General features: G+C 38.8%; 1 protein-coding gene across 1 annotated transcript in view; it reads left to right on the top strand.

Annotated features, from left to right (window-relative positions):
- Positions 1 to 11,018, top strand: part of RYR3 (ryanodine receptor 3) — a 537,566-nt gene that overhangs the window by 253,972 nt on the left and 272,576 nt on the right. Inside the window, exons 28-32 of the mRNA XM_019551798.1 lie at positions 1,426 to 1,634; positions 2,670 to 2,854; positions 4,664 to 4,697; positions 6,828 to 6,988; positions 8,694 to 8,859. Of these exons, the coding sequence (XP_019407343.1) occupies positions 1,426 to 1,634; positions 2,670 to 2,854; positions 4,664 to 4,697; positions 6,828 to 6,988; positions 8,694 to 8,859 (755 nt within the window). The remainder of the gene's footprint in view (positions 1 to 1,425; positions 1,635 to 2,669; positions 2,855 to 4,663; positions 4,698 to 6,827; positions 6,989 to 8,693; positions 8,860 to 11,018) is intronic.

The raw sequence follows: 11,018 nt of genomic DNA, 5'->3' as shown, positions 1-11,018 counted from the left end.
CCCCCCCATAGAGTTCCCTGCAGGGATCCATTCTCCACCTTTCCCAGCCATGTGTATGTGTGTGGGCTCACACATGCATGTGATGCCCCCTGCTTCCCATTTCTGGTGGCCCCATTCAGGCTGGAATGCTGCCTGCCTGCAAGGGGAAACCTGGATCCCTGCACAATACTGTGAATCCAGGACAAATGCTGTCCCAGAGTCATGCAGCCTGGGGCTAGGATTTAATGTTCCCATTCTGGGACTGTCCCACCCATATAGGGATGCATGGTCACCCTAGGTTGGGGGTGCCAGGACTGCTTTGGCAGATGGCCCTGGCACCAGGTAGGGGAGGGGATGTTTGCTCCTCCAGGCAGGAAAACTGGGGTACCAGGGGTTGGGGTCAGAGGGAGAGAACATATGTGCAGAGGGGCAAACAGCCCCTCCCCTACCCACTGCCAGGGCCATCTGCCAAGATAGCCCCCAGGTGCACCCCACCCCATGCACCAGTTTTCCTGTCCAGAGGATCAAACAGCACCTCCCGTACTCATCCACAAGCCCCCATCCATTTTGCAACCCCTTCCCTGGGATGCTAAGCTTTTGCTGCTGCCTGGGGAATGCTTTCCCAAGCCAGAAGCTGGACCCACAATTTAAACCATGCCCTACATATAAATTATTGAAGGTCTACAGAAAAAGAAGGCACTCAGGAGCAAAAATGGTTTAAAAATTCTGCTCATATATTTCTGGGTGGTTTAATACTGGGTATCTTCAGTCTTAATCTAAGTGTTCTAGAAGAATTTGGAATCCTGAGAAGAAAAATAGAAAGATCTTAACTTAGTGACATGAAAAAGATCAGGTCATCCATGTTTTGGAAAAAAATATGCAGTTCAGCCCTTGTGTTTGTGCACTGTTTGATGTTATTATCCACATAGTCTTGGGTCAAGGTACCATTTGAAACAGGTTAGGTTGATGAATTGTCTGAATAAATGTTTTATTTGCTAAGAAGGATGAAATTGGTCCTGCAGAATCTGATTGAATGGTTCAAAGGAATCTGGAGTTTTCAAATCTGATGATTAAACCAGGAAACCTCTTCTTCTGCTTTACACATTCTCATTTATATTTCAGCTATAAAGCACAGCACTAATAACCTAACCTGTGAAACTGTCTCCTCATTTAAAAACATGTATAAAAAATGATTAAATTCATTCTGATACAGCAATTCCTCACACGTTTCTCTGAAGGGATTTTATCTCATTTCATTTCCTATCATGGGTATAAGTGAAGTGTATGGTCTCATCCCTGTAATTAATCCTACATGTTTTTCTATATATGCTTATTAACCTTACATGACAACATGTTTAAGTTTTAATTCTTACATTAACTTAAGGTAAATTTGCACTGGATAAATCTAAAACAAATAATTCTTGTTTTCCACTATCATTTATTTAGGTTTTGTCCCAATTTGCTCACTCGGTTTGTCTCAGATTGGCCGTATGAACCTTGGGATGGATGCCAGCACCTTCAAGTATTATACTATGTGTGGCCTTCAAGAAGGCTTTGAACCTTTTGCTGTCAACATGAACCGTGATGTTGCTATGTGGTTTAGCAAGCGCTTACCAACTTTTGTCAACGTGCCAAAAAATCATCCTCATGTAGAGGTAACATTATACGTTAAGAAGGCACCTGTTTCTAAACAGTTTACTTAGGCTGAGACATTAAACCCCTACTAATTCTTGCTGTCGTCAGGTAATATATTACATAAAGCTAGTAAGTCAATCTTGGCTAATTCCAGATCTCTTTGCCTGGCCCAGCTTCATTAATGATAGTCTGGTCACCCCCATATGGTGTGCATTATTGCTTCTTGTAGATGCACTACTGATTCAAACCAGTACACTGGGTACTGACAACATGTCTGTTAAGGCTTTTAAAAATTGTTCTTGAATTCGAATATATATTTTCTGTCTTTTCTAATTTTTATCCCCTTTTATCTGCTTGCTTTTCTTGATCGCATCTTTAATCATCTTTAGGATGTATCAAGATAACAGTTATTGAGATACTACACTAAAATTAAAATGGGATTCTAAAGTAATTTTATACAAGTGGGATTTTAAAAGACAAATATTATTTTCTGTTTTTATATATGGGACATTCCACATGACCATAACATGTAAGAATGAAACAACTACCTCTTCATAAAAATTTAATTCTTGGTCATTTGAATTCAGTATGAATTGCAACTGTACAAATGTAGTGCTAAAAGGGACTGCATGAGATGTTATATACTTTATGCCTCTGCTCTAAGGTAGGAGATATATATAGAGAGAGAAAAATATTGGAGGACATTTCCAGAACATGCTTCTTCAGGACCCCCTTGATATGTCTGCACATCATGATAGCAAGCTATTGAGAACTGCTCTTGAAATATATTTTTTCAACCAGATGGGCACCCGTATTGTGTTGATTTAATCTAGATTACATTTCCTTACTTCAGTTATAAGGATATAATGTAGGAAAGCATCAAAAACCCTAACAAAGTAAAGATAACTTTTCTACCTAACCCTCAGGCCACTTAGCAAATTAAAGATGGAGATTTTTTAAATTATTTTTTCTTGATAAATCTAATTTATAGCTTCTTGCTTTATAATCTTCTATGTGGTTATACATTGATTGAGAAGAAATTATTTTATTTTTAGATAACAAGAATTGATGGAACCATTGAAAACCCACCTCGTTTAAAGGTTACCCACAAGACATTTGGCACACAGAATAGCAATGCAGACATGATATATTGCCGTTTGAGCATGCCCATTGAGTTCCATTCATCTTTTAACTATAACACTGGTGCAGAAAGTGCCTCTGCTGATGCTTTCCAAAAAAGGTTAGATTTATGTTCAATCATCTTGTGGTACTACTTGTGGTATATTCCTTTAATCTAAATTTGAAAAGTATTTTGATAAAAAGAAAAATAATATAGTATAGCAGTATGCTGTCCAATACATTTTAATTTTATGTTACATGTTTCTGATATTCTCTCTTTCTTAAAAAAATGCAGCATTTTAATGTGGAAGTTTAAATAACTTTAAAACAAACTTTGCTACAGAATCCTAGACACTCAGCAAATTAATCTATATTAAAGACACAGGTAGAAGATTCTCACGCATTATACAATGAGTATAATGTTTAGCTCTGAAACCATTGCATATTTACTCTCTTCATTCATGTGTATGTCAATGCATCAGTACACAAGCTCTAGGAAAGAAAAGGCAGTTGGATAGTTTTTTTTCAAAGTATTTAGTTGCTCGGGAGTTAAGCAGCTAAATAACTTTACAAATATTGCCCTGAGTCTTTGATTTGTTGCTCTAAATCTCTATTACACTGCTTCCTATTGTCAGCAGAGTCTCCTGGTCTCAGGGGCTAGGGCCAGAAGTTACACATACAGCAGTTTAAGAGATCAGAAACTGGTTTAAACCTGTAACATAACAAAAGTTCAGTCCACATAAACCAGTTTCAAAATGGCTGCAACTAGTCTAAGATAAATGTGGTTGAATGTAGTATCAGACTTAACTGATTTAGGTCAAACTGGTTTATGAAACTTCTGTCCCAGACCACTTCCTGGTTCAAGTTCAATCAGAGCTCAGCATGCTTTGCAGCCCTTGACTGGGCTGTGCTGTCTGCTCCAGAGAGCAGGGCTGGCTCCAGCCCTCTGCTCCCTAGCTGGAGCAGTGAGGGCTGGCTCATTGCCCACTCCCCCCCAGTAAACTCCTGCTGGGGTCTGGGGCCAGGGAAGGGGGTTAAGCTCCCCTTCCCCCAAGTATGGAGCTGCCCTGCCCTGCCCTGCTGTGCCCGCTTGCTTACTGCTGGCTGCGACTCTGAACTACAAATCACAGAGTCAACTGGGAGCAGGAAGAGGAAGTGATGAATCCAGCTGCTGTAAGTCTGGATTGCGAATCTCAGAGAACTAAGAGGCAGCAAGAAAAGGAAGTGAACACACAGCCCATGCTGGCTACATGCCAGAAAGCCATGCTGTAGCACACCCCAAATTCTGGCTTGATCCACTGCAGTCATGTGGCTGCATTTCCTGAATCAAAAGTGAATGTCTGTTCATTTGCATATTGGTTCAATCTTTGCAGCTTAAACTAGCCTGCAAAGGCTTTTTGACTGTCTATACTTAGCCAGAAAGGCTCAGAGGTGCAGTGGCAACACAGTTCTCAGGAGAAATCCAGATGGAAGGGAATGGCCCTCCTTTCCCAGACCAGAGTTCCCTAGTCTGGAAAAGACACAGAGGAAGATTGTAGAGGAATCCAGTCTACAGGTGTTCATTCTAGCAAGAGAACTCTCACAGGGGAAATCATCCAGGTGGGAACCTGGAAGATCTTTGTCCTGCATGGAGTATGTTTCCTCCAGGGGAAACTGAATTTCTACCAATTTGTTCCTGGAAAGAGGTGATTCTCCCAGTAGAAATGTAATGCCTACATATAACCTTACTTATCAGTCACTTTCCTTTCCCTGATTCTCTTCAGAAAGGCTTGTTGCATACTACTACTCTAGGACAGAAAAATAAGTCTGCCTAAGAAACAATGATTAATCCATATTAAGGAGCTTATTTCAAGTGCTCATTAATAATTTAAAAAAAGGTTTGCACTATTTTAACTTACCATTTTTCTAAAATGCTGCTTTTCTTCCTCAGAAAACAGAGTCAAGAAATAACTGTTCCTTCAACAGTAAGTAAATACGTTAAATTCTGCTTTACATTATCTAATAAAACAATTTGGCATGTGGCTTAAGTGTGCATTAGAAAGCAGTCTGTTGAAAGATCCTTTTTCAAATAATTGCTGCTGGTTTTGTATTTAACCAGAATGCCTAAAGTTTTCAAACTTGCTTCAGTTTAGGAATCTAAAATAATATTTAGGCACCAAAAATGAAAGCAGACTGGTTTTCTGAAGTTCTGAACACTTGCAGCTACCATTAAGCCAGAGGGTGTCACAGATGCTCAATACCTCTGAAACTTCTATCAGAGGTATCAGAGTTGTTCCCAAGTGCAATCAACAATTGCATATTGATCCAACTGATTGTCTTAATTATTAAAAACTTGTTGAAAGTCTATACACTAGGAGAATTGCTGTGATAGGTATTCTGAAGTATTTTTGCAAAATCATTCCTTTTTTTAATTCAGTAACTCATGAATACTTTTTTCTCAGTTTTTTATTTTAATTTGTCTAAAGAATCTGGATGCTGAAATGGAGAGTAATGAAATGTGCAAGAATCTGAAGAAGTGTTATTCTGATTAAATGAGAAGATGATAGTGAACTCTGTCAGGAACAAAAGCTTCCCTTTTTTTGTTGGTGTTCTATTGCTCTTAGTTATTATGTGTACTACCACAGCACCTAAGAATCCTAGACAAAGAACATTGTGCAAAGTGCTGTGAAGACAATAAAAAGACAGTCCCTGAATACCAAATATTTTTAATGAGACAATCGCATAATTTTATACCTAAAGTAAGATGAAGAAATGCAATTGCATGAAAATATGGCAGTATTCCATAGCTATGGGCCCAGTCTGTGACAAACCTAAGGATGAGCCAAGCCCTGTCCCCACCTATCCTGCTGTGTGGCTTCAGAGCTTTGACCAGAGCTGCTCTGAGGTAACTCCCCCCTTTGACAAAATGACAGTCTAACCAGCACTTTGTCCAGGCAGTACAGGAGCAAGGCTGTGCTAAGTCTCAGAAACCTCCTGGTCAGTGGTTTTCAACCTAAGGTCTATCCTATCCTGCCTTCTGCTTTGTTTAAACCGTATTACAAACATACATTCATATAAATAACCATTTTTATACAAATACGTAAATGATAACAACGTAAATTATTTTGGCTGTGGATAGAGACCAAACATGGCAGTAGTAAATCTAATTTAAGGGATTATCTGTGTATGCATAAAAATGTTCCCCAACATTAATCACTGCATATATGTGTACCTTGTGACATCCCCCAAACTGTCAGAAGTGTTTTGAACCTTTATTGCAGTGTAAAATAATCTGAATGACTTTTTATTATCTAAATTATTTTTTACCTTTATGGAAGTTTATTATTGCTTTACTGTTGTCCTGCTATTACTTCTTTGTAAAAGCGTAATTTACTATAACAACGGACCATTTTTTCATATTTCAGAATTTTAGCAACTATGCAGAAACATGCATGTTGGAATTATAGTCAATATAGTATACAGGAGCTATGCTACATTACTGAAGTTCTTTATGCAGAAAACCATTAGAACAAAGTACCAAACTGGGTCAGACCAATGGTACATCTAGCCTAATATCCTTTCTCCAACAGTGGCAGAAATGAATGCTGTAGAGTAAAAGCAGTGAACTGGATATCTCTAGAGTGATCTATCTATCCCTTATTTAGTACCTTCTCTTGCACCCACCATTATTAATTTAAAGATGCCAGAGGGAACATCTCCAACCATTCTGTTTAATAGTCATTAATAGATCTATTAATTCATGAATTTATCCAGGCCTTTTTGAACCTGGCTCTACTGTCTGCCTCCACCTCCTGTGGTAATGAATTCCACAAGTTAACATCATGTTTCATAAAAGTGCATATGCATATATGCTGTTTAATTGTTAGGGTTGGTATGTTGTTGTAACCATGATGGTCCAGGAAATGTACAAAGCAAGGATTTTTTTGTGATATCCGTTGTTGGACCAACTGTATAGTTGGAAGAGCTGCTGGACAAGTTTTTGGGCATAAAGTATCTTTCTTCTCGGGTTGCTTATTTGTTAACAGTAATTCCTATTTTTGTCTTCATGAAATAACTGTTTTCTACTATTAACACACTGTTTCTGCTCTTTTCAGTACTATTACTCAGTGCGAATATTTGCTGGTCAAGACCCATCCTCTGTTTGGGTTGGCTGGGTAACCCCTGACTACCACTACTACAGCGAAAACTTTGACCTAAATAAAAATTGCACAGTGACGGTTACTTTAGGAGATGAGAGAGGCAGGGTTCATGAAAGGTAGGGAACATACTCATTGATTAGTAAAGAAAATCTTTAAATTCATTCATTTTGTTAAAGAAATCAAAGTTAACTTCATTTTTCCACAAAGATGAATTAAACTGAATTAATTACAGATCAGGTTTTAGCATGCATTTAAATTGGAAGTTTTAGATGGAACTTGTCATTAATTCATGTATTTATTAAGAAACAAATTTGATGTGGAATTGTTTTAGCAAAAATGCCTTTCTGAATTAACCTGTGGTTTGCAAGACGGATGTTACCTCTGAGTGATACTCAGAAAATTAAAAACTGTCTTCTCTTTAAAATCAGTAAGGAACATTAAAGAGGGCCTTTCCACTCTGACCTACATCCAGGAAATATTGACTCATTGCTATAACAAGGCAAAAAAAAAAGATATCTGGACAAATGGGACATCGCTTTAGAAAGCAACTTCTTAATTCTATACAGCTCAAAAAAGATCATAAAAATCAAGTTGTTTTGTGTTTTAAAAAGCTGTTCCTTCATTATGATAACATAAAATACCAGGGCCATATTAACCCTTCAGTGGGCCCTAGGCAACCAAATTAATGGGCCCCGGGGTGGTCGAGACCTGCCCCCCCACCCCAGCTCTGCTGCCCCCAGGGACCGGGGCTCAGAGCTGCTGCTAGGAAGCAGCCACAGTAGCAGCAAGGCCATGGGAAGGGAGGGAAGGAGAAGGAAGGGAGGCAGATGGGGCCATTCACACTGCTGCTGTGGAGGGAAAGACTGGGGCTGCCTGCAGCTCAGGGCCATAGGCATGTGCCTAGTTTGCTTATGCATTAATCTGGCCCTGTAAAATACCATTAACAACAAACATTCAAAGACTCTAGTTATTACTGAAGAACTTCCATAGAGTGTGAGGACCTTGCAGAAGCAGCCAAACATGGCCTGTTTGCACCTTACACTTTAGTCATATGAAGCCGTTCATGGTGGGAAGAGGCTGGCTGACTTGATCAGGCCTCAGCCAGAAAGTACAGTGGCTTCCAGTGCAAATGAAGAGGTCTGGGGAGAATGAACTAGTGGAGAATGAGCTGCAGCTGCTTACAGGGCGTTCAGGGAGCTGCAGGATGAGCAGGCATCAGGCACAGAGATCAAGGCAGTCTGTTGACATTAGTATGGGGACACGAGGCTGGCCCTCCAGCACTGGGCAACCAACACTAGGGCTTACTTCTCCAGAGGAAGCCTAGTGCGCAGCCTACTGCACACAGAAGCCGGCACCTACTGTTAAGCAAATGAAGTTGTTTCTAAAAAGTTTGCTACTAACGTTGGTCCCTATCCTATAGTCAGACCATTGCACCCATATAAATATGGGGCTGTGATCATGCAGTGTTTTATTTTCCGATTTCCTTACATGCCCATGAATTCTAAATTGTAATATTTCTTTAATAGTAGAGTTTCTGCTTTATTTCGATGTTCTTAATTTAAAACAATGAAATGATTTTTAAAAAGGTATCTAATCTAAGGTAAAGGAACTTCAGAAAAAAATAATTAATGCCAAGTCATAAATACATCAATAATCTTTCTATAACATTTTGAAATGGGGTGCTGCTAATGTCAGAAAAGTCAAGAAATGTCTTGAGTCTAAAAAGTTTGAAAACCACTGTTGTACATCTTAGGTGTATATTTAAGCAATCAGAATCTAAGTAACTATTTGTCCCTACTGGTTTTTATATTTTTCTTCCAGTGTGAAGCGTAGTAACTGCTACATGGTTTGGGGTGGAGATGTAACTGCTCATTCACAGAGATCAGGCCGCAGTAATGTTGATTTAGAGATTGGATGCCTTGTTGACCTGGCTACCGGAATATTGTCATTCACTGCCAATGGAAAAGAGCTAGGCACTTGTTATCAGGTATTTTCAGCTTTTCAGAAAATTATCTAGTAAGTTGCCTGTTGTAACAGGGTTATAAAGATTTTTCTTTCCTTCCCAGCTACCCAACTGAAAATTAATCTTGTGATAGTAGAACAGAATTCATACCTTGCTATTTAGAAATGTGTGTCCATAAAGAGTGTACACCTATTGTGTAATACCACATTTTTTCTGTCTAATAATTCTTTTAATCATAGTGTTCATGGTATTTATATTTGAAAAACAATGTTTTGACCTTTCTATACAACTATACTCTAATGTTATGACTGACAATAATTATTTAATTAACTTTATTTTAAAATCATTTAAAGTTTTAAGAATGCTGTTGAGAAAAGCATATTTTTAAAAGCAGAGACAGGTTCAAGCTTCAAAAATTAAATCACATTTTTTGGATTGAGGTGTCTGATCAAATATCCTAATTGAGTCTGATAATTTTTGGATCTGATATCAGCTTTTGTGTAACCCTCAGAAATCCTGGGGCCTTTTAAGTGCAGACTCTAAAGTTACTCAAAAATGTACACCCATACAGAACTATATAAGCAGCTTAGCTAATTTAACAGAATGGATCATTTTCACCCTTTGTTTTTACTTCAAATGTAATACTTTCATATTTAAAGAACAACAAGGAAGTGTTTTAAGTTGAAAAAAATGTCACTCAGTTAAAAACCATGAATATATTCCTATTTTTATTAAGATTTTGGAAATACTTTGGGACAGATTCTAGTCTACTGATTGCACATCTAAACAGATTAAGGTGCCTAAGTCCCATCTCAAGTAAAATCCATTAATGTAGCTACTTTTGTAAACACCATTATCTGAGCTCTAAGGTTGAGTTACAAAAAAGCAATGACGAGGAGGACGCACATACCTGTTGTATAAACAACCTTTCTGGGAATAAAGTAGAATAGAATCACATTTATGGGCCTAAGACCATTTTTTCCTAATTTTGAATATGTAATATATTATTAATCTTTTTATTTTTGAATTTTCACACTGAATCTACCTTCTTTAGATTCCAGGGTTTAATAAGTTGTAAAACTTGTCAACAATAAAATAGCTAATACACAAGATGAATAAATGGAGGTGGAAACTTGGGGGACATACAGACACTATATTTAGACTGGTCTAACTGAACATAAATCAGTCTAAACCCATAATAGTACAGAAGTTGGGTGCAAATTCACTGGTCTGAAAATCATACAAGTGACCTAAGATAGACCTGGTGTGAGGTCCTGTTAATCAATTCAGATTGATTTAGGTTAGACCAATGCATTGAACTTCTGAACTGTTTCTTGGTGGTCAACCAAGGATGCTGACAGAAGTGGAAGTGACATTGTCACACAGTCAGCCCCATGAAAGTGCTCTACAGCCATGCACTGACAGAAGTGCACAGCTTCAGGGCACTTTAAAAGAGCCTGACTGCATGACAAATGAACCGATTTAGATGAAGGTGCTTCAAAGCAGAGGACCTTCATTAACTTCTGTCACTGTGTGCCAGGAGCAGGACTGGGCTTGATGCAGCTCAGCCCCGCTCCCAGTGCTGTCTTCAGGATGGAAGGGAAGGAAGGAGGGAGTTCTATCCCTCCAGGTTGGGATTTCCTTAGCCTGTGCTGGAGGGTGAAGTAGTTGGATTTGAGCCCCTCTACCTACTCTAGTTTTCTCCCATCCTGAAGACAACACTGGAGCTGGAGGTGGGGGCTAGGGACTAGGGGTGAAAGGCTGCAGACATGCATCCAGCACCAAACTGGAGCTTGATTCCCCCAACCCCCCAGACCCAAAAGAGAATGTTGGTTGGGTCAGGGGGTTCACTGTAACTCATGGCACTTCCTGTTAAGCACCCTAAGTTACAGTGGGGAGCTGCAAGGGACTGGGCACTAAACAGAAGTTCTTTCCATCTGACAGGGGCTTCTGAGCAATATTTTGTCAGGTTACAGGAGAACTGTTCTGTGTTGTTGTATCTGTGTTTACTAAGAGCTAAAAGTGTATATAAAGAACACTGCAGATACATGAAGTGGAGAAATTTCTAAATGTAAAAGAGAAATTTTGACAACCACAGCCCATATGAAACAATATGTACTTTTCAAGGAACATATGTTTATAAGATGAAAGATGTTTCACTTTGAAAACATCCTATATAAAAT

The sequence above is a fragment of the Crocodylus porosus genome, unplaced genomic scaffold (genome assembly GCF_001723895.1).
Source record: "Crocodylus porosus isolate Cpor-Errol unplaced genomic scaffold, CroPor_comp1, whole genome shotgun sequence".
Taxonomy (NCBI): Eukaryota; Metazoa; Chordata; order Crocodylia; family Crocodylidae; genus Crocodylus; species Crocodylus porosus.
Note: the sequence above shows the minus strand (reverse complement) of the source record. Positions and strands in the feature narration are given on the sequence as shown.